General features: G+C 38.8%; 1 protein-coding gene across 1 annotated transcript in view; it reads right to left on the bottom strand.

Annotated features, from left to right (window-relative positions):
• Window positions 1-24,574, bottom strand: part of TRPC4AP (transient receptor potential cation channel subfamily C member 4 associated protein) — a 40,271-nt gene that overhangs the window by 4,540 nt on the left and 11,157 nt on the right. Inside the window, exons 3-18 of the mRNA XM_063297238.1 lie at window positions 23,862-23,978; window positions 21,284-21,341; window positions 20,408-20,463; window positions 19,270-19,398; window positions 16,472-16,673; window positions 15,511-15,699; window positions 14,623-14,765; window positions 13,962-14,093; window positions 11,231-11,289; window positions 5,441-5,542; window positions 4,685-4,768; window positions 3,142-3,232; window positions 2,655-2,795; window positions 2,456-2,564; window positions 1,123-1,235; window positions 753-959 (exon numbers count right to left, since the gene is read on the bottom strand). Coding sequence (XP_063153308.1) covers window positions 753-959; window positions 1,123-1,235; window positions 2,456-2,564; window positions 2,655-2,795; window positions 3,142-3,232; window positions 4,685-4,768; window positions 5,441-5,542; window positions 11,231-11,289; window positions 13,962-14,093; window positions 14,623-14,765; window positions 15,511-15,699; window positions 16,472-16,673; window positions 19,270-19,398; window positions 20,408-20,463; window positions 21,284-21,341; window positions 23,862-23,978 — 1,932 coding nt within the window. The remainder of the gene's footprint in view (window positions 1-752; window positions 960-1,122; window positions 1,236-2,455; window positions 2,565-2,654; window positions 2,796-3,141; window positions 3,233-4,684; window positions 4,769-5,440; window positions 5,543-11,230; window positions 11,290-13,961; window positions 14,094-14,622; window positions 14,766-15,510; window positions 15,700-16,471; window positions 16,674-19,269; window positions 19,399-20,407; window positions 20,464-21,283; window positions 21,342-23,861; window positions 23,979-24,574) is intronic.

The following is a 24,574-nucleotide window of genomic DNA, read 5'->3' as shown; positions in this document are numbered from 1 at the left end:
GCATGCAGTATTGGTTTGAAAGGGAAGCACACAAAGTAAGAATATAAAACACATGAGTCTGTCTGGCTGCACTTTAGTCCAACAGCCCAATTTCCAGAATTCCCAACAAAATCATTCTGACTAGTCTAAGATGCATGAACTTTATTCTCATATGTTTTATAACTGTTTGTCATACCATAATGCGTTCTGAAATGTAGCTGTCACAACTAACCACCTTTGGTGGAAAATGTGCTAATGCTGATCACTGCATGCCACAAAGGACTTTGCTCCTTAAGGCAAAATTGGGTTGTTCCCTTGCAAAGCACAGACAGATTGTATAGATAGTTTCTAATGAAGCAGCATCTTCCTACAGCTAAAAAAGTAGAACTATTGTATTAAACACAGAATTTTATCTCTGGCAATGCAGCAATTCAGGTTTTAAAAAGTCTGCAGCAATAACAATTCTCAGAGAAGTAAACATTCACTTGGATGTAGCACTAGAATGTTCCTATAGCCATACATATCTGTTCTGGCTTATAAGCAAGAAGAAATACTACAAAAACAAACAGTATTTTACACTGCTGAAAGCTCAAACACAACATCTTAATTCCTTTTCACTTTTCTCACTGTCTGTGAAATACAGCCCACCATGCTAGGTGTTACCATTCTTCATGATTTAACACCTGTTTTATTCCAGCAAAAGCTTCTTCCTTTCCTTCACATCACAATTTTGAAACATAAACAATTGCAAGGCACTTAGGTTACAGGCTTACGTTTTCTAAACAGGTGCTGTCCTTGTCCTTATTGAGGTAATGCTGCTGCCAGAAACGAAGAAGACTATAAAAATTGTTCAGGATGAAACCAGGATATTTCTTTGTATATTCCATCTCTTGCAGTGTACGCAGATAGAATGGGAGCTTGTCTTTTCTTCGAGCTAACATTAAGATAACTAGACTTGTGTTCAGACAACTTACATTTTCCTAAAGTTAAAAAAAAACAATCAAGATAAGAAACCATGTTATCACTTATTCTTTGAGCCATTTATGGAATCCAACTGACAAAAAGGTATGTACTTAAAGGGAAATATCATTTTAGGAATCAATATATACATATGATTCCCAAAATCCAATTGCCATATATTACCTGGGTAAGTGTCTGTACATGAATAATATTAATGAGCCGGAAAAGAAAGGACATCCTCATCGACATCTGTGACATATATGATAATAGACGGCACTCAGTCAAGACTTCTGCAACTATAAGAAAGGAAGCATGTGTTAGATTTAAAGAGATGAGATTTTGTAGATCAAGGTTGAACTGTGGAGTCCTTGGTGCTCTCTGAGCTTTGTTGTTTTCTTGCAGACGTTCCATTGCCAGACTAGGCAACATCTTCAGTAGTCTGGCAAAGAAACTGAAGATGTTGCCTAGTCTGGCAATGGAAAGTCTGCAAGAAAACAACAAAGCTCAGAGAGCACCAAGGGCTCCACAGATGAGATTTTAATGAGCTATAATTCTGAAAAAAGGGAAAAAAAGCATTGTTAATATGACTTCCATTCACAACAGTTATTGGAAAGATTGGTTGTAACCGAAGTGCTTTTCAAAATGATAACTTTGTTCACTTCAAAGAAAACCTTTTGACCTTAGCCAATGTTGTATCAATTATAGGAACTTGCAATATTTAGGATGAGCAGTACTTGCTTCCTATGGCCCAACCACACAAACCCTGATTAAACAATAACTAGTGAAATTGTTGGTTATACTGGAATATTTGCTTTGAAGAAGATACTGCTAATCAGCATTTCAACAGACTAAATAAACTACATCTGTCAAGGATACAGAGCGAAGAACCATGCTGAGAAAAGAAGCTGAAGCTCCAGTGTTTATTGTTCTACTCTACTAGACAGAATCCTGCTAAACTGAAAGGCACTAGCAAACTCTGCTAGAAAAGCCACAGAAACCTGAGGCGGGTCTTTTCTGATCTTCTTGGGAGCCCTAGGGATTCAACACTGCATGTGCGCTTTTCCCCCTGGAGAGGGCCCCCCCCCTTCTTCACCAGCAATCTCCGTAACACATCCACGAATAAACTGTGTTAATGATCCAGAGTATTTCCAGCAGTGCCTAAGAACTGTACAAATAAACTGCAAAAAGTCTTACTTGCCCAGACTTTTAACATTATTCCTTGGCCTTGGATAATATAAAAAAGTGAGACCTTTTTTTGTAATCATGGAGTAAGAGGTAATTTTGTAATTGTACTTATATTTGCTGCAAAGGGAATCAGAAGCTTCTTCTACTTCCTTTTATTCTTTCTTTCTGCATTCTTTCTTTTTTCTTTCTTTCTCTGTTTCTTCTATTCTTTATTAGTTTGTGTTAGTTTTTATGTTCTTTGTAAAATGTTAAATTAATTAAATAATGTGTGTGTGTGTGTGTGTGTGTGTGTGTAAAATATTATTCCTTGGCCTCAAAACAATTACTTTACCTTTAATATCTGACTGGCTCTCAAATCGATCCAGAGACAAAGTAATACAACGAACCAACATGTTGGAATCAACTAGTGAACTGTTGATCTGATTCAAAAATATCTGAAACTAAAATATTAGAATCATTAGGCTCTGTCAAGGGTACTATGTAAATATAATATAATGCTGTCTACAAGGGATTCTAGGATTTTAGTTTACCTTTTCATCTGTATTGATGTACTTATTAAACCTCTTGAAAGCATCTATGTTGAATTTCATCAGTTCCCCCAGAAGGTCAAAATAACTTTGAAGCACATCACGTGATTTGCATTCACTGTCAACAATGCAGTAGAGAATATGCTGGCAAAATTAAAAAAAAATGTTACCATAAACTCAAGATACTATATTTTTGCACTGCAATATAAATATAATATTTATACATTACAATGTAAAATTAATAATATAGTAACATGATATTAAAACCTAACATTCAATTAGCAACAAGATGTTTTTTCTTACATATTACAAAATATGTAATATGACTTGGAAGAGGATTAAAATTGATAATATATACTTGTAGTTTCAGAGATACAAAAACAGAATGAAATTACAAACATTAATACAGATTCTATATGATAACAGTTTTCTGATAAAGTTTAAAGGCTGATTTCCTGAATACTGGTGCTAAAGCAAACATTTAAATTACCTCTAGAAGCCCTCTTTTTAGCAAGAACATCTGATCTGCATAGGAAGTAGCACCTCTCAGGAAACTTTCAACTGCCCTTGCTTGCCAAAATCTGGTAAAACAGAAGAAAATTAAGCAGATGTTCCTTCTTTTGCCATTGAACGTATAACCAGAAAAAAAATAAAAGAATGAATGAATGAATAAAATAACTTTTTTAAAATTCATGCTTAGCCAGAATATATAGCTCTTCTTTGGAGGGAGAAGAGGAAGAGGAAGAAGACCAATGAAAATAATTTTTCAATCTTGGGCCATTATGTGGAGAATAAATGTGCACATCACATAACTGGAACTTTGCCACAGCAAAATAGTATACGATTTTATTACCTAAGAATCAAACTGATATTTGTGCATCTTCTTACTAATGGAAATAATTAGAAAAAAAAAATCAGCACCACCTCTGACTACATACATGGATTTCTCTCACAAGAACATACTATTTTGGATCTAAGGCTTTGATAGCTAACATCTCTGGAGACTAAGCAACTTTTAATGCCATGGGCAAAGCTGAAACACTGCTGAGTAAAACAATGAGTTTCCTGAGCAATGTTTACTGCCATGTTCTCAATTTATTTTTTTAATAGCCGATAATGAAATATATTCTCTGCAGGCCCTTTTTTTATTTATTCGTGTCAGAAGCATCACAATTAAAATAAGGCATACTGTTAAACATAGAGTTTAAAATATAAAAGTTAAAATATATAAAAGTTAAACAGATCTTGCCCAGAAACTGGCAATATTAATTGCATTCTGTTGCACTGTCATGAGGTCCTCAAATGTGCATTGATCAGGGCACAAAGGACAAGCATACATATGAATTGTTGTCTGCAGGTCTCCAGAGTCACAGAGGCCACTGGATAGCCCCATTTGTTCAGCGTATCTCTGGATCTTGTTATACCCGTGCGCAGTCTGTTCAATGCTTTCCATACTTCCCAACTTTCGCCAGACCCAGGTGCCAGCTTCTCTGCTGGCTCCATCCAGTGTTGGTTCTTTGTAGCTTTTCAGAGGTCCACTCTACTTTTAAATTCACTGAAATCTTCCATCAATCTAAGGAAACTTTTCCTGGATTTTAATCTCTGAGGAGCTGGTTGTAGGCCATAAAGAGGGTGTTGTTTGAATATTGATGATTTAAGCCTCTATCTATATGCTGCTGCTTCTCTACGGACAGCAGGTGGGGCAATGCCAGCTAGGTGATAGATCTTCTCTACAGAGGTAGGTTTCAGACATCCGGTAATACTTCTGCTAGTTTCATTCAAAGCAACGTCTACTTTCCCAGCATGTGCTGATTTATACCAAACTGGGCAGGCGTATTCGCCTGCCGAGTAGCAAAGGGCTAATGCTGTTGTTTTAAGGACCTTTGGTTTGGCATCCCAAGTAGAGCTTGTTAATTTCCTGAGAATGTTATTTCTTCCACTGACCTTCAATTTAGTATTGATACAGTGCAGGCCCTGAAAATCAGATTTTCTTATGACAACGGGCTGTTTTACGTAACAAGAGCAGAACTCACCTGAATGATGATTCTGCTGGTTCTTTCTTCATTACTTGAAGAAGTCTGGTTAGCAAGCCTCTTTTCCCATCACAAATTAAACTTCTAAAATATAGGAAGATGTTACAGTGAGTAAACCATTGGGCTGAGGTGTGAAACTATAAAGTAACCATTCAGCATACTTGTCTTCAATACAGTACATTGCCCAGTTTTATATATACAGAAAGTCAAGATCAGCACATCAGACTTTGACTAAATAGGTTTCACATTTGGACTGTGCAGAAATTTCCAGTAATATAATGCAATCTACAATATCTGTCCTAACAGCCAGGAACCACACTGAGACAAGGAACAGGTCTCTAGTGTTTTATTGTTGCTACATAACAGGGAAATCCTAACAAACTGAAGAAGCGTGGGAAAACCCCAGACATATAAACCCCAAAGGTTAAGGCGGGCCCGATCGGTGTCTCTTGGAATGGCTACCTAATTCCTCAATGCTACGCATGCGCTTTACAGCCTGGATGGGAGCCCCCTGCTCGCCATCCTTACTCATGACAATATCTTTTCTATCTGAATTTAAAAAGATTTTTAAATTGGTGCATTTAAAAAATCAAGTCCTCTCTGCAGGCAGGGTGGCATACATTTAAGTTTAAGCTGCACTGAGTACAAGACTGACTGCTGAGTATTCATGAGGAAGACATGGTAAAATGGAACACTACACAATGATTATTTCAGAAAACAAATTATGCGGAAAAATATGTATTTACAGCTTTCTACCTGTCTGTGTTGACAACAGCCTCGACCTCAGGGATGTTGGCTTTTAGGGAGATTGCACTCAATTCATTAAGCTCTTGGCTGTTTAAAAGTAGATACTTGTTCCTAATATAAACATTAGAACAGATGAATGAACACCTCCATTAGCCTATGTAATGCATTATTTATTTGCCATTTCCAAACATATACATCATTTGCAACAGTGCCAAGGTCTAGGGTCTGACAGATACGGTCAGTTTCATAAACACAATATTATGAAGTAAACACTGGCAACTACACTGAGTAACCTCATAACCCATTCATAGTTTGGGACACTGAAGGTTCAGGGAATGGAATCAATAACAATCTATGTATGAAAAGATTGACAAGAACACAAAGAACCTGTTGAGGGTCTGTGCTTCCATATACAGTTGTAATCGAAATTATTCAACCCCCATTGCAAATCAGGTTGATTGGCAAAATGTACAGACTTTCAGTTGTTTGCAATGAACAAATCAAACAAAATTTGATTTGTTCAAATATTTCTCTGATCTTATTTCTCCGCTCTTATTGCATCCGCAGAATGCCGTCCGGCAGCCCTGTTTAGGATTACCCGATCCCTCTTGGGTATGGGGGATTCGGCGATCCACTTACAGGGCTGTGCGGAAGAGTTTCTGAGCATCTGCAGGATAAAAACGCTCAGATTCGTTCTAAGTTGGACTGTAAGCGTGAGGCACAGTCTGGGGAGATGCCGAGGGGACGTACTTACCCTCTTATCTGGGAATGGTTTGATCTTGTTGGGCCTGAGGAAGTGGACAGGATCCTCCAGACTTCAAATGCAATCACATGCCATCTTGCCCCTTGCCCCTCCTGGCTGGTAAAATTGGCCCGGGAGGTGACCTGTGGTTGGGTCCAGGTGATGGTTAATACATCCTTGAGGGAGGGGGAGTTTCCAGCTGCCTTCAAGGAGGTGCTGGTATACCCACCCCTCAAGAAGCCATCCCTGGACCCTACTATATTGGGCAATTTTCGCCCTGTCTCCCACCTTCCCTTTTTGGGAAAGGTGGTTGAGAAAGTGGTTGCATTGCAGCTCCAGAGGATTCTGGAGGAAACAGATTATCTAGACTCCTTTCAGTCAGGTTTCAGACCCGGTTATGGGATGGAAATGGCATTGGTCGCACTTATGGATGATCTTTGGTGAGAACAGGATGGAGGGAGTGCATCCATCCTGGCTCTTCTTGACCTCTCAGCAGCTTTCGATACGATCAACCATGGTATCCTTTTGGGTCGGCTCAGGGAGTTGGGGGTGGGTGGCATAGTCTTGTACTGGTTCACCTCCTTCCTCCAGGGCCAGTCCCAATCGGTGGTGATAGGAGAGGAGAGATCCGACCCTTGACCCTTCCATTGCGGGGTGATGCAGGGTTCGGTTTTCTCTACTCTCCTATTCAACATCTACATGAAACCGCTGGGTGAGATCATTTGTCACCACGGGATGAGGTATCATCAATATGCCGATGATACTCAGTTATATATCTCCATCCCGGGTGAAGTAAGGGATACAGTAACTGCCCTCTCCAGGTGCCTGGGGGCTGTGGGGGTCTGGATGGGGAACAACAGGCTTCAACTGAACCCTGGTAAGACGGAGTGGCTGTGGGTTGATGGCTCCTCTGTATCCGGGAAGTTATCATCTTTAGTTCTGGGTGGGGTTGCACTGCCCCATTCAGACCCGGTGCGTAACTTGGGGGTCCTCCTGGACTCACGACTCCTGCTCGATGAGCAGGTGGCAGTTGTGGCCAGAAGGGCCTTTACGCAACTTCAGGTTGTGCGCCAGTTACGCCCTTTCCTGGATCGAGAGGCCCTCCGAACAGTCACTCATGCCCTGGCCATCTCCCACATAGACTATTGCAATGCGCTCTACATGGGGCTACCCTTGAAGGGTATCTGGAAGCTTCAGCTGGTCCAGAATGTGGCCACGTGAGCAGTTATTGGTGCCCCAAGATCAGCACATGTGACACCACTGCTGCGCGAGCTGCACTGGGTACCAGTCTGCTTCCGGGTCCAATTCAAGGTGTTGGTTATCATCTTTAAAGCCCTACATGGCATGGGCCCAGGTTACCTGAGGGACCGCCTCATCCCCCTAACATCAACCCACCCCACCTGGTCATGCAGAGAGGGCATGCTACGAACCCCGCCGGTAAAGGAATTCCACCTGGCGGGGTCCAGGAGGTGGGCCTTCTCTGCAGTGGCACTCGCCCTCTGGAATATTCTGCCCCTGGAGGTGAGAAAGCCCCATTTGCTCCCGGACTTCCGGAAGAACCTAAAAACCTGGTTCTGCCGCCTTGCTTGGGGTGAGAGGGGCACCAGTTGATCTTGGGGGTGGCTATTATAGATCTCTCCCCAACAAACAAGATCTGCACTGCTGGATTTATATTTTATATTTATTTTATTTTTATAGAGTTATTTATATTGTAATTTATGTGTTTTAATTCTGATTGTAAACCGTCCAGAGTCCCCTTCTCAGGAGAGATGGGCGGTGATAGAAATTCGATAGATAGATAGATAGATAAAAGCAACTGAAATAGCTCAAGACAACGAATGCTTCAAGTGGTGTCCCCAAAGTCAACTGAAAATGCAACTTATAATGGCTTCTCTAGTCTTAAAATTATTCAACCCCTTCATGGCAAGCATCTTCAGTACTTAGTAGAACACCCTTTTGCTGTTATGACCTGCTGCAAATGAGATGCATAGCCAGACACCAGCTTCTGGCAGCGTTCCTGAGGAATTGTACCCCATTCTTCATGAGCAATGGCCTCCAGTTCAGTAATATTCTCGGGTTTGCGTGCTGCAACCGCCTTCCTCAAATCCCACCTGAGATTTTCTATGGGGTTCAAGTCAGGTGACTGTGATGGCCACTGTAGAATCTTCCAGGACTTCTTCTGCATCCAAGCCTTAGTGGAATTTGAGGTATGCTTGGGATCATTGTCCTGGTGGAAGGTCCAATGACGCCCAAGCTTCAGCTTCCTTACAGACGGCATGACGTTTTCTCCTAGGATTTCCTGATACTTCAGTGAATCCATCTTGCTGTCCACACGCTGCAGGTTTCCAGTGCCAGAGGATGCAAACCAGCCCCAGAGCATCACTGAGCCACCACCATGCTTAACTGTAGGCAGAATGTTCTTTTCAGTGTATGCTTCATTCTTCTTCCTCCAGACATACCGCTGATGCATCTGGCCAAAAAGTTCGTTTTGTTTCATCGCTCCACAGAACAGAATCCCAAAACTTATGTGGCTTATTTATATGATTTTGAGCACATTGGAGCCGACTTTTCTTGTGCTTTTGGGTCAGTAGTGGTGTACGTCTTGGAGTTCTGGCATGGGAACCTTCTGTGTTTAGCACGCGCCTTACTGTGCTCACTGAAACCTCAGTGCCTGTTGCCACCAAGCCTTGCTGCAGGTCTTCTGCAGTCACTTGAGGGTTTCTCTCAACCTGCCTTCTCAGAACTCTGGTTGCAGCCATTGACAGCTTCCTTTTTCTGCCCTGTCCAGGTAGTGTAACCACTGTTCCTTTAACTTTGAACGTGTGAACTATGCTTCCAACGGTGTCTCTAGGAACATTCAGTGCCTTCGCTATCTTTTTGTATCCTGTTCCTTGTTTGTGAAGGGCGATGATCTCTTCTCTTACCTTTTTGGACCATTCTTTTGACTTAGCCATACTGTATGTCTAACATGCAGTCAAACGTGACTGAGATAAACCCCCAGCCACTTCAGGTATTTCATGTGTTCCAGCTCAAGCACACCTGGTGCAACTAATGAAGTCCTGGATTAGCTGCATCAGGTGTGCTTGAGACAACACCTGTTTCGCATACTGTATGTGTGCTGTTGTGACGGATTCTATTCAGGGGGTTGAATAATTTTGAAACTGGAGAAGTCATTATAAGTTGCATTTTCAGTTGAATTTGGGGACACCACTTGAAGCATTCATTGTGCTGAGCTATTTCAATTGCTTTTGTTTGATCTGTTCATTGCAAACAGCTGAAAGTCTGTACATTTTAACAATCAATGTGATTTGCAATGGGGGTTGAATAATTTCAATTACAACTGTATATGCCTTATTCATATCTTCTGCCTGCCCAAGCATCTTCTAATAAACTCTGCATGCTATCACTTCTGTTTTTCTTTCCTTTTATTCCTACCCAAACACTTTCAACAGGATTTCCATGCTCAAACTCCTGAATTTCTGTGCAAGTAATTTTTTTATTTATGCGCAGTGTATTCCTCCTGCCTTTGGGGTCTTTTTTTTAAATGAGATGTAGCCTTCCACCTTCTGTGTACTAATCACTTCTTTCAAACATTTCTCTTCTTGCTTTACAATCTCTAGTTCTTCCTATTTTTTCTTATACTCCATGCATTGTGGTTGAAACATCTTACATTTTGAATGGCGCCACCTACTGGACTCACTATTAGTTTCCTACAAAATTCAGAGACTGGCCTCCTGGGCTAATTCTCCTTTCTTGGTGTTCTGCTTTCCTGGCCCTTGTCTTGGCTACAAACCTTTCCTAGCCCCAGTTCTTTGCCCTGCCAAACACATTCTTCCCAATCTTCAAAAGTTATAGACCATCTCTTCCCAGGAGTCATTTTTTAAGGTAGTATAGGCTACTATTGTAGAATCCAAAGCCTTCTTAGGGATACCATCTATGTTGCCTATTGTTGAATTCCAGGATCCTTTTCTCTTCTGTGACCTTCAACTGGAAGTATTGATGAAAAAACTACTTGTGCTCCAGTTCCTTCATCTTCATGTCTAAAGTCTCCTGTCTCCAGAAGTTCTTTCAATATCTCTTTTGCCCAGGTCATTCAACCTCACATGAATCAAGCACAGTTGTCAGTGGGTCTGAATAGTCTCAGTAACCTCTCTATGTCCATGTATCCAATATCCATATCTTGGATACGGATGCCCAGAAAACAGCACACTTCCTATAATATCACATGAGGTCTGCAAACAGCCACCTCAGTTCCATTCAACAGGGAATCACCCAGCTTTCTAACAATGCCTCTTCTTTCTCAAGGTGGCTCTTGGGTTGCTTTGATCTATGGGGGCCAAATGTCTTCTAGAATGTTTTGTGGCAAGGTTTGCACTAATGGCTGTGGACTGTCTTCTAGAAGAATAGCCTGTACTAGTTCTTGAGCACCACTGGCACTGATTGCCTCCCAATTCTCTTGCTTCTTTAGGTCACATGCTTTCACATATTTGCTGCTGCGAAAGGTATTGTTTTTGTTCTCTAGTGTTCCATTCACTCCTCTGCCTTCTTGGAGAGCTTCAGCTGACCTGTCCAGGAAAATCTTGCTTTCCCTAACAAACTGTAATGCTGAAACTCCACAAAACTCTTCATTTTCTTTTCTGATAAGGACATAAGCTTGCACATGCAGTAGGTATAGTTTGGGTCCTCTTTAGCCAGAAAGAAAATTGTTGCACAGATAACCCTGCTTCCCTTATTGTCTATATTGCTTGCAGCCTCAGTCATTAACTCCCTTAAGTCAAGTTCCCATGAAAAACTTCTCTGTTTGCTAAAAGAAAAAAAAAGTACTTTCTGCTTGATCTCCCCCACCAAACTCCTTTCTCAATTCCTGCTAGCATTTCCTGTTTTCTTGCTCAGTGTACATTTTGATTAACACATATAAATATTGATAAAAGGCAAGTACTGTATGGTTGGCTATATTGTTATGTTTAAGGATATTCTGACTGTGTTAAAAGTTAAATGTTCACTGTTAAGCTACATCTGCAGAGTAATCACAACATGGATGACAAACATATACTCACTCATGATGATCACTAAAACTCTGAAGTAGTCTCAAAAACTGGATCTTCAAGGTAATATCCTACAGAAGGAAGGTTAACAATTTCTTCTATAAATAAAATTACTGAACTGCAATCATCAGCATCAGCATCATCAATTTAGGCACTGCCCAAGAAAAGGGAGCAAGTGGCACATCAAATGAAGCTGTGCAAAGGCTCTCTTGGCCATAGCTGCCACCTGCTCTTTGAGCAGGAGCTGTGAGCCCATGAAGACCCCCAGATAGGGTACCACCCTTGAATGGGGAAATGCAATCCCATCAAAGGTTAAAGATGGAATCTCCCTGGATCTAGGTAGCTCTAGTAACCACAACCACTTGGTCTTGTTAGGATTGAGCTGGAGATGGTTCCTCCCCATCCAGGCCCACACAGCCTCCAGGCACTTGGACAGGACTTAGGCAGTCTCACTTAGCCGGCCTTGAGTCAACAGATATAACTGGGTATCATCAATCCACCGATGAGACTGAACCCCATACAGTGGATCACCCCATCCAGCAGTTTCATATAGATGTTGAATAGGAGGGAACAGAGAGTTTAGCCATGTGGCATGCCAAAAAGAAGGAACCTAAGGTGACATATTATTGCTCCCCACCCCTGCAACTGGAATCAGGCCCGAAAGAAGACAACCGTTGTAGAACAGTGCCCACAATTCCCAACTAGTCCAGAAGGATAGAATGGTCTATGGTATCGAAGGATGGATGTACCACCTCTATCCAGGCTTTGTCACAGGTCATCAACAATCAACAAGGTTGTCTCCATACTAAATCTTGGCCTGAAACCTAACTGAAATGGGTGTAGATAATTTTCTTCCTCTAGGATTCTCAGTAACTGCAGTCCAACCACCTGCTCAACAATCTTGCCTAGAAAGGGAAGGTTGGAGATTGGATTATAGTTGTCCAAGATTGCTGGTTCCAAGGACAAACTCTTGAGAAGGGGGCATACCATAGCTTCTTTCAAGGCTGGAGGCACCATTCTTTCCCTCAAAGAGGCCTACACCACAACATGGACCCAATAACAGGTCACCTGTCTGGCTGCTTTTACAATCTAGGGGGGATATGGGTCCAACAAATAGGTGGCAGAACTTATGGTGCAGAAAACCTTTTCTACTTCCTTAGGAGTCACCAGTTCAAACTCATGCCAGATCATACCACAAGTCTGAGCCCTGGGCATCTTGGCTACACCTGCCCAATCAGAGACAGTTTGGAGCAGAGATGAGCGACTTTATCTGTCAGCCAGAATATTTCTCACAGCAGAATGTGTCAGATGGGAAAGTAACCCATCAGACACTTTTCATGACATTAAAGTAATTATTTTTATTTATATAAATTATCTTTATTTTTTATTGATTTTATTGTAATTTCTTTGATTGTTGTAAGCTGCCCAGAGTTATGTAGCATACAAGTTCAATAAATTATTATTATATTATTATTACATTGTTATTTGAAATCAAAAGTTACAATTTGCTGATACAAAAGGTACCTCAAAGGCTACCTTTGGCATTACATATCTCAGTTTTCAAAGAAATCTGCCTTTCACCTCTAACATGTCAGGACTCTTCCAAACCTGAAAATGGATTCTAGGGATTTTAGAATTACTACCTATTGTGGATTTAAAATAAGTGGCTCCCCTAAAGAAATGTTGCTAGCTAGATAAGACCTTGGGGTGGTGATAAGGAAAATTGCCAATTTTCTGTGCCCATCCTAAATTATGAAAGCATTTCTCCCTATGTGAGACTAGGCTAAAGCTGCCATTACCTAAAGACGGAGCACACAGTAGGCAGAGAAGACAAAAGCCAGGAAACTTGTCTAAAAGATCCCTTCAGGAGGACAAAAGCCAGGAAACTTGTCTAAAAGATCCCTTCAGGGAGGTAGACAAGTTGGAAGCAAGTCATTAAGGAAACAAAGGAAAAATGTCACCTGAACCAGACAAAGGAAGTTGGCCCCCCACCCCAATCCCATCAACAGCTACCAGACTTGTAAATTAACAAGGCCAGAGTAGCTGCCAGTCTTGCGAATCAACAAAGCAAGGACTTCTGGGGATAAAAGGGGTCCCAAAGCCCACCCACTGGTTGAGTCCTTTTTGGATCCAGACTTGGTGGCTTCTGCCCCTCTAGCTAGTGCCTGGCAGCCTAGTTGGGAGGACGTGGGTGTGGATGAGCGTGCGTGTGCGCACATGCGCATGTGAGGAAGAGCAAAATGTACCTTGCAACTAGTAAAGTTTTCCTGTTACTTTAAATTCACTTGGTCTCTCTGTATTTCAAAGAACCTGTTGTGCCTCGGTGTTTGGTTGAAAGTTATTTGTGTGTGTCCCTAATTATAAGCTGAACCTTGGGAGCAGCTTGTGTTGTGTGTGTAACACCTTTTCCCACCCCCAAACTTTTCTATGACTTGGAAACCAAAGAGGACTGAGGTTGGTTTGTACTTAGATGAAAGACCTCCAAGGAATGCTAGGAATATGAGCTAGATTGGTAAATAAAATGAAACAAACAAAAAATCCCAGAAGGAAATAGCAAAACATTTTGATATGACCACGAAACTATATCGATGCAGCCATTTATCATCATGACAGAACTCAACATAAAAGGGATATTTTTATAGTTCCAACTTTCTTGATATTTTGTGACTTGTCTTACATCTAGGAGAGTCATATGGTTATGTTACCTGTGGCAAGTTCTCACCTGGGTAAACTTAATACTCACCGGGCTACAGTCACAGTTCTGATTGTGCCCAGGCAGAACAAGGGCTGATGCTGAATGTTTCCGCCAGATTAATTTATCAAACAAATTATTAAGGCCAGGGATCAATCTAAATTCAGCAATCATTTTATGAACCTAAACAAGAAGAACATTCAATTAATACACATTATTTATCACTTCAAACATTTGAAGGAAACAATCTTATATTTTTCAGATATTACTGATTGGAAACAAATTAGCTATAAGTCCTTACATGCATCTGACATCACCTTAATAAAAGGAAGATATGATAGTAAGGTATACGTTTGGCATCTTCCTTTTAAAAATATGATACTGATATCTGATTTAGGAGGTATAAACTACTATCTACCCTTTATGTTTTTCCAATGAGTAAATGCTTAATACTGAAGGGACATTCTAATTCATTTTTTGTTACTTTAACCAAAACACTTCTAGCTAGCGGTTATGCAAGACACATGAACTGACAGTGACTCACAGTATTCCTATTTTATCCCAGAGAATAAAATGTGCAGGTTTAAAATTAGTACATGGAAAAGATTAATAGCGTCCTGAGAACTAAAATAAGTTTAGATCTTAAAAGGTTGTAAGATTTTAAGGAACAGATTTGGAGAGTATATATCTCAAAAAACTGTAGCAGTCTTACCTGATTCCTTTGTCTTCCCATTAAAAGCACACAAAGAACATATAAAACCTCCAATTTATACATAATTTCATGCATAATTTTCATGGACTGAGGAAGCTGATTCCTTGTTGAAGTGTTGGCAAATCCACTCTCATCTGAAGATTCTAAGACATAAAAATGTTCAATGTGGAGGTCTTCATAAGAGATTACATTAGGAGTTAACATTCTGTGGCCTTTGAGAACCTCCTTTTATGAAGTCTCCTGGATTCCCTCCTCATTAACTGTCCAACTGCAGTCAAGTATGTTTGCTCAGCTCTACTACTCTGGAGTCTGATTCAAGTTCTTCCTTACCGCTCCTTCCCAGCTGCAGCACATGAGAAAGACTCAGAATAAGAGGTAACTGTGTGCTTTACTAGTTATGCTGTTGGACTAGGACTGGGGAGATCCAGGTTCAAGGCCATCCTTAGATATGGAAACCCATTGGGTGACTTCGAGCACTCACTCTCAGCCCAACCTACCTCACAGATCTGTTATGGTGGGAATAAAATGAAGGGAGAGCCCCATGGAAGTCAACTTGGGTACTTGGAGGAAAGGTGAGATACAAATGTAACTAATAACTAAATATAAACAACGGCAGTAGCAGTGATCTGCTATAAACCTGCTGAGCAGTTTTGGGATGTAAGAGAGGAAAGAGAACACAATGGCAATGGAAGAAACAGGAATCTTACCGAGACTTAACTGAAATGACCAAATAGCAAAAAGCTATTAAAACCATTCCATCTCACCATATGATTAGAACAATTTTAGTTAACATGTTTAAATGTGATGGTCTAGAAGTACTATTTTCAGGGCAGACCCTCCCTAAGATCTGCAGGTCAAGAAATGGCTGTTTTAGCATGGGCTGGATACCTGTGCTGCTTTGCTCTGTTTCTTCATCTGCCACACGCATTAGTGCATCAAGAACCAGTGCATTGTCTAGCCAGGTGTACCACTCCTCCAGCTCTTGAAGAAAACTGGAAGTTCCTGTTGTTTCTGATACTTTTCGGGTTGCTAGTTTACACAGTCGTTCAATGAAGCCTGGTATATTGAGAAGGGTAGCTAGGACAAGAAGCAAAGAGAACCATATTAAATATTAAATTGCTGAAAAACCTATGAATTATTTAAACTAGCTTAATTAAATCTATTTCCATCTTAAATAATAGAACATTACATAATTTGAGTAGTCAGGACATTTTTTTTTTAGCAAGCAAGAAGGTGAGCAATTTAGGCTGAATTTAAACTGGAAGTTCTGCTCTTAATTCTGTGGGGAGATATCTTCATTCCCCGCACCCCATGCTCTTAGCATCCTGATATGCCCCTTGTTCTGCCCCCGCCCCCCGCACTCTGATATCATACCACTGAAATCTGGTCCAGAAATAGTTGATTTTTCAGATTTTCTATTTCAGAAATAATGATGGGAGCAATAGTAGGAGGTACCTGGTTGGCAAAGCATTCCACTTCCACTTAAGTGTCCTTGCCCAAAATAGCATCAGCAAAATTTGACCATTCTACCACTGAATTTCTACAGCACTATTTTGAACCAGGGAGATGGGGGTGGAGAATTAAGACAAAAATGGAAGTGGCTGCCTTCCCTCTCCCACTCCTATTCCTAAAAATAAAAAGCAGCCCCACCCTTTAACTGAGTCATCACGTGACAGCCCACAACTTTCCAAAAGTTCAGATGGTTGAGTTGTGCCTGCTGACCCCTTACAGATTACTTATCTCTACAATATACATGCCTGCAAACTTGAAAAAGCATGTAATTCCTTTCCAGCATTTCTATTTTCTGAGCATTCTTGCTTAGAATACTTAATGAAAGGAAACATTTTACCTTGATTTATTTCTGCTCGAGAAGGACCTAAATTTTTTTTCTGTTGAGCATTTTTAGCAAGTAGTGTGTGTTTATCATCACTGCCTGTGTCAAGCTCTGAAATTGTAACTGCAAGGATCCTGCAGAAATTTGCTAGCTGCTGTTGGTCAAAACTGGAGACGAGATTGGCGAGATTTGGAATATCTTCTAATTGGATCATTTCCTAAGAGGAGACAATTTACATGTTAATCCCTAAAATTTCTTCCATTTCATTAATTAACCATTCTGGATAATTTAACAACATTTAAACAAATTGCTTTTAGTACATGGAATCTTTTCAGTTTCAGGTGAGGCATATTAGAAACTCAACAAAAGCTCCTTTAAAAATTATCAGATGTGCATAGTTCAAATCATGCTATTACAATCTTTGAAAATTTGGCACTGTCAGTCTCCTTCTTCCACAGCAGTCACAGCTTGAGCAGAGTCTCCATGTGTTACCAAACAATAGACATCCATGGCAACTCAGTGGTTATAGGGGAGACTCTCATCCTGTGTGGGTGCTGCAGGGTTCAACATTCTTCCCTCTGCTATTTAATGTCTACATGAAGCTGCTGGGAGAAGTCATATAGTAGTTCAGGGCAAGGCATTCTCAATGTACTGATGATACTCAACTGCCAGCCCAGGCCCAGCTGGAGGTGCTACAGAGATCTTGTCTTAGTACCCAGAGGCTCTTAGATTCTGGAAGAGAGGAAACAGGCCAGCTGCTCCCCAGAGAGACAGAGTTGCTTTTGCCCATCACAGTCATCCATCAGCCCAATGGTGTCTTTCAAAGAGATAGTACTGCTCCCAAGGAAGCAAATCTGCAATTTGGAGTTCCTCCTGGAATGACAGCTACCAATGGAAAGGAAGGTGGAAGCTAGAGCCAGAAGGTCCTTTGACCAGCTTCACCTAGTATGCCAACTGCAGCCCCACCTGGAGTGGGAGGACATTGCTTTCGAGACTCATATCCTCATCATAATTTGCTTGGGCTACTGCAATGCATTCTATATGATGCTGCCTTTGAAGACCATCAGAAAATTCAACTAGTTGAGAATGTGGCAGCCTGTATATTGACAGGTGCTCAGCCCTATAATCATGACACATAATTTTGTGGGCCCTGCACTAATTGCCAATAGGTTCTTGCAAGTACTGGCTTTAACTTATAAAGCTCTTTATGGCTTGGCACCGAGTTACCTTCAGAATCACTTCTTACAACCAGACTCAACTTGTCCAAAGGGATCTTCTCTTTGGAAAAGCTGCTGGTTATGCCCCACTGCCAGAAATTGAGGGGGACAAGACTTGGAGACACTGTTTCTCCATAATGACCCTAACGGTCTACAATGGCCTCCCCTTGGAAATAAGACTGACTCCATCCATAACAACTTTGAGATGTTAATGCGATGTTGGTAGGGTTTTGTGGTTATTTTTAATTGACTTGATTAATTTATTTATATTTTACAGTAAGTGTTTTAACAGTTATCTTATAATTATTAAGTGCCAAGTGTTTCAAGAAGTGTAAAAATTAATAAATAATAAGACAACTTTTTTTCAGGGACTCTCTACGATGTTAGCAATGTACTACTTGGCCTATGTAGCAATTGCAGACTTTTTCGTGACTATTAATTCTGATATGAAATCAATATGCAGAAATAGATCTATTTAATTATTAGTCATTTAAAGTATTAAAAATGGTATTAATCCTTTAAAAATAGATTGTTATTTTTCTTTTAATTAATATGCTATACTTGTTTATCAGTTAAACTCTTTCTAGAAAAATAACTGGCTTCTAATAATTGGCAGCTAAAACAATAATTTTGAATGAATTCTTGGAAAGAAAAATTCTTGCAATATGCTGGTTTATACAGTTTGTAGATTAAGAAACCTGAAGGACCATTTTAAGGTTTCTTAATCTACAAACTGTATAAACCAGCATATTGCAAGAATTTTTCTTTCCAAGAATTCATTCAAAATTATTTTAAGACAGCTGTTTTAAAGTTTTACAGCTGTCTAAAATTATTTTAAGACAGCTGTTGATCAATAGCTACACAAGTCTAAAAACAGTATTAGGTATTTTTCATCAGAATAAATCAGGAGATGTCTGAAAATATACATATTGCCTGAAGTATCTTATATGGAACATTTACTCATAGTTCTGCTACAAGGAATTGTCAACCATATACTAATTTTGTCCAAATGCAAATCCAGAAAAAATTAAGGTTCAAGTCAGTATTATCGTTAACAGTTTTCTCTTTCCTTTCTTCCTTCCTTGTTGATGTTAAAGACACCACACTTAAGAAAAAAAGCCCCCCAGTGAGCTCCATTAAGTGCTACATACCCATTCTGTTAAGAAAAAAAGCTTTCGTTGTTTTGTGCTAAATAAATATAAGAACATTGTAACTGAAGCCAGAAGAAAGTACCTTTATGGTCAAATTGACTAATGATTCCTTGTGTTGCATATCATGTTGCTTTTATTCCCTATTGGATACAAACCATACTGTTTACCAGCTGAATGCTAACAGATTCATTCCACAACAATGAATGAAAAGATAACCAGTTTTACAGCTACATGACAGAATCAGGAAGGGCCAAGCAACTGCATGGCCACTCTTAAATTTTACACAAGGTAAACAGGTTAGAAAGGGGAATGTGGTTGCCAGGAAGAATGATTTTCTCAATTAACGAATACATTACCACGTAGGTGAAGGATTCAAAAACTTTCCATAATTAATGGTGCTCTGCCTATTTAAACTACTGATAGTTTCAAAGGATTATTGACAAACCTTTTTCACTCCCAGAATGTCTTCAATAAGGGTGGCTGTTTGCAGGAATGTCTTTTTATTCGTCATCAGTGTAAACAAGAACAGCACAAAATCATTTCTTTCTGCCAATCGCTTAGTGACTCCTTCAGTCTACAAAAATAAGAAGGCATTGCATCCCAATTATTTATTGGCAATATCTCCAAATAAAATATCCATGGTGGTATTCCTCAACTGATATTTCTCACATGTATATTGAGGAGGAAAATAAACCTATAGTAGATGTAAATAATGAATGAATATTTCTGGATTCTAATGAAGCTGTTCTGGATGGCTGAATGGAAAAAGGGAATCATTAATAGATTTTCAGATACCCTAGATTTAATTGTTTAAACTCATCAGCACTAGGTTTAAACTGATGAGTTTCTCAGAAGGACTGATTTTAAAAACCTCAATTTCCAGATAACTGTCTCATATCTGTTTCAGAGGACTCCTTAAATCTCTGAAGCCAACCTAGTGTCTGTGTGCGCGTATGTGTAGCAGAATGACAATGTTGAATACAGCCCAATATTTGTCAAATATTAATGCAGATCATGATGATACTAAGAATAGTTAATTGATAACGTTACTGTTGTTGTTATTATTGTATCTAATATCCCATCATTCTGTATATAGGGCACCCAAGGCAGCAACACAAAAACAAAACGAATACTTAAAATCACTACAGACTAGCCCCAACTGCAAATGCCTGATTAAAGAGGACAGTCTTGATTCCTTTCCTAAAAGTGGAGAGAGTAGAGGCTACGTATATCTTCTGATGGAGTAGATTCTATAGCTTAGGAACTTAGTAGGAAAGCATCAAAAGCAACCCCAAAATAATCATGCTAATACATTTTTTAAACTTATTTGGTGGAAAATAACTTTTAATCTGGAATAAAAATATACAAAATTCCAACAAATTCCATCTTGTTAAATTCTTAAATAGTCCTACAATTAACCATGCACAAAAAATCCTCTTTAAAAGAATCTACTGAGATAAAATGTAGCTGCCAACAAGTTTACTGATATACTATATTGTGTGAAATGCTGTTTTTTTTAATCAAGTAAAGGTTTTAGGTCTAATAAAGCAAAGATTGTTATCAGTACATAGAATATGACTTACACATATGCAGGAATTGTATAATATGCTTAAGCAGTCCTTGATAAGATCATCACTTACTGCAAAAAATAAAATTCTAATTAGTGTTTTTTTGAAATACAGTACCTCAAGGTCATTCATTCTGTCTGTATTTCAGGATATAGAATTATAGTTAACATCACAAATACATGGAACACTTATGAAAACAGCAGGTACTTCAGCTGTTAAAATCCAATAAGCTTAGGGTTAATGGTATAACTTGGGGGGATTGTTAAGCAAAATGGTTAACAATCTAAGTTCAGTCTCCCATCTCAATGGCCATTCCAGGACTATTACTATGGTGCCTGCTTTGATGCATTTTACGTATCAGATAAACCCTTTAAAAAAATCAGCTATATTGCCTTATTCCTGCTTATCCCTTCATAATAATGCTTTACATAGATATCTGTAATTTTTTTAAAATGTTAGTTTAATTCTTAATAGGTAGAATAGAAATATCCTGTATAAAAATAAAAACAAATCTGATAATAGACAGTAACAATTAGAGAGATCAATTTAGATTCATGTAGCAAATATGAGGCATGTTTTAAATTATTTATGTGAATCTTTTCATAGTGAATAAACTCCAATTTATCTTGTGATATTCCTATTTTGGAAATAATGCCAAATGTATATAAAAATGAAAGCCAAGCAATTAATCGGAAATTCTGATACTAAAACACTGACTTCATTTTATGTTTTAATTTATGACTCAAATATTTAAGATTTATCAGTTTAAGAGCTATAAATTTTAGAAACTCAGAAAATGCACAGCATTAGCAAACTACTGCTACCAAACCTGCACTTGTGACTGGCAAAGAATACAAAATAATTTATGATGGAAACATGTCCTTTACTTACTCTTTTGTTTTTTCTTCTGTGTAATAAATGTTGGCCTCATAAGTATTTCTACTAGAAGCTGTGAATTAGATAAGTATTTTATTTACTTTAATAAAACAGTATAAGTTATTTGAATAGCAGCTTCAACTGATTTTAAGCAAACTGTTCTTTTTTTGTAGTGCACACAAAACATCCATTCAGCTGATGGTAGCATCTGGTTGATCTCAAAAAAATAAAAAAGGCAGGGCTGGACCTGGTTAATATTTGGATGGGAAGATACTAAGGAGTACATAAGGAGATACTAGGGCTATAGGCTAGTCTGGAAAATTGAAAACATCCTCAAAGTCAATGGCAAACCACTTCTGCATTCTTGCCAAGAAAACTATAGTTTATGTCTGTGAAATTACGAGCTTGATTTGAACAAGACTTTACCTTACTTTACAAAACATCCAATGCCCAAACTTTATCATGATCTCTTCAAAATATTTACCATGTTCCAATAGGACGTCTGTCTAATGTCTGGGCTCATACCTAATGCTTTTGGCTTTGTATTCCCTCATCAAGTACAGGAGGTATAAGAAGATAATAGAAGTTGTTGTGAGGTGACTAATGTTTCCTATTATGCTTGGGTCTGGCCAAGCTAGATTTAAGGTTCACTAAACTACAGAAATAAACCAACTTCAAGCTGTTGTCAAGAATTTTTATCCATTTCAGTAAATTGTATTGTAATTTTGTGTGGGGTAAAAAATATTTTGACAACAACCACTTGGCATTATAATCTGAGATATGTAGATATTTTATGCTGCTCTACCATTTCCTCTGTCAGAACAGGTAAATAAACAGGTAACCTTCTTTTCACATCCGAATTTGGAATTATAATTATTGGCTTCCAAACCAGTCAGCACAGGGAAGCTAATTTTAAACCATGTGACACTGTGGTTAGTTGTGGCTTTTCAGCTTGTTTCACTGCTCTTGAGCAGTGCAGAAGGCTCACACATGTTAGCTTATGTTCCAAAATTCAATCATCTGAAATGGGTTGAGATAACGTTACACTGGAGGAGAGGAGAAAGGAACACATGAGCCCTTATATTTTCCCAATGTAATATTCATTAGGATCACATATACATTTATCAAGAAATACTGTCCCATTTTAAAGACTTTTAAGCTACATGTAATACAAAATATTTGCTGATTATATACATCCTAAACATGTTGTGCTAGTTAGCTGGAAAAAAATCCCAATGCCCCCAAATCAGGCATAAAATGGAATTTGCTTTTATTATATTGTCACTCTTAAGACTAGGCTTCAAGACAAGGCTACACAAGAGCCTGGACTGGTCAGAAACACAGATTTGTTGCTTGTTGTAGCAAAGCTACTGAGAGAAATACAGGCACCTCCACCCTCATAAGACACATCCCTGCGCTTTTCAGGAATTATACTATCCTCTGTTATCAGCTTTAAATACAGCTTTACTGCTTCAGTTCAAAACAATAAAATAGTCATTGTAAATTTATACTTAATGAGATAAATATTTTGTTTCCCAAGCATTGACCTTGTACTAAATTTATAGGTGATTTTTTAGCTGAGTCTATCTGAGGCCATTACAATAATAAAACACTCTGCCATCTTCTGTTAACGTAAGTTATATTTAAGACTGAACATAAGATTACAGCAGGTACAATAAAAACTATATATCTCACAGCTAGTCAGTTGCATTCTAGATGCTAGAGATAAATTGCATGTACTTCCAGAAACGGTAACTTTTCCAGAGTTTCAATTTCTGATCTGGGTCACCCCTTAGCTTTGCAAGCACGGAAAAAAGGTTGCCCCAGAAGCCTTTTTGAAGAGCTGAGGGAGAGCTGGTTGGCAAACCACTTTAGAAATTAATGAACTGTTGGAACAAAAGTTATTGGCTTGGATAGGAAACAATGGGATTGGTGATACCAGATAGCTGGCCACGTGGATAAGACGTAAGAAGAAATGTTTAAGGCACGTTCAAGAACTCCAGGTACTTGAATGACTGTATCAGAGATACTTTGCTAAAAGTAGTTTCCTACAAAAATTATAGAACAAGATATCCTGCACAATAACATTCATCCAAACTGCATTAAGCAGAAGAAACTACAAATATCTTGTACAACTTTAAATGTCTTTGTATACTTTTACTAATGACTTTCTTCTCACATTTTATACTATATAACCTCACTGGCTTTTAGACATATGTTCTTCTTTCCAAGAGAGATTTCAGGAGAACCAGATCCATCCTATTTAACACTTTCTTATAGTTCAAAAAATGAAAAAGAGCACAGTAAAATGAGAAAATGTTCATCTTGCATTATCCCATGGCCTCCTACTCTTTTATTTGATACACTGTATGCAACCATGTCTTTTAACCCTTCTTTTTCTACGCTAAAAGATGATAGATGTTCTCCTCCAAATTAATACTTCTCAAGTGATGACTCTTCACTTCCTGCCTTGAACAAACATATTAATATCTCCTTACATTTATCAAAGTTTTGCTACTGTGGATTAGAATGGTACAGCATTTGAGAACCTATTTCTGTACTGACTGCAAACCTGATTCATACTATTACTTACATCAACACCTCCAAATAGGTCAAATGTATAAGTATTTGGAAAAGTAGATTCTTGAGCAGGTTTTCTTTCTTCTGTGACAAATGCCATGGCTTCCATTGAAAGGAGGGGAGAAATTTCCTGACAGAAACAAAAATCAAATTTCATAGTAGCTGTGATATATTAATATACTTCATTACAGAAGCTATGGAGAGAATAATACTTATGGAATTTTCAGAGCACCAGTTTATAGCATCAAAAGGCCAATATTTAAATTAATACTTTCTAATTACTCCATAAACAATGTGGACTTTGGATGGCATTGCCCAAAATAATGGGAATTCATATGGAAAACGCAGTTCCACAAAAGCAAGTGTAAAGAGTTTCACATTAGGGCAAAGAACTCCCACCCCGAGTATCTGAACTAGTGATGAGTCACCAAGAAACAGACCTTGGGGTTGTAGTAAACAGTCTGATTCAAATGTTCATCAGATTCATCAACATTGTTGTGAATTTTATCTTCAGGATAATTAGAAAAAAATTAAAAGGCTATAACAAGAGTTGAAAAAGGTGCAGAAAGTTCTAGTAGATAGAACAATTATCTTGTTAAAAAAGGGAGTAATATTTGGAAATTGCTAGAATTGAAATGCTACAACTGTACACAATTATGGTTTGAAGAAAATGGATATGATATAGTTTTCTCTCTCATAATATAGAACAAGATTTAATAAATTAAG

The sequence above is a fragment of the Candoia aspera genome, chromosome 3 (genome assembly GCF_035149785.1).
Source record: "Candoia aspera isolate rCanAsp1 chromosome 3, rCanAsp1.hap2, whole genome shotgun sequence".
Classification (NCBI taxonomy): domain Eukaryota; kingdom Metazoa; phylum Chordata; class Lepidosauria; order Squamata; family Boidae; genus Candoia; species Candoia aspera.
Note: the sequence above shows the minus strand (reverse complement) of the source record. Positions and strands in the feature narration are given on the sequence as shown.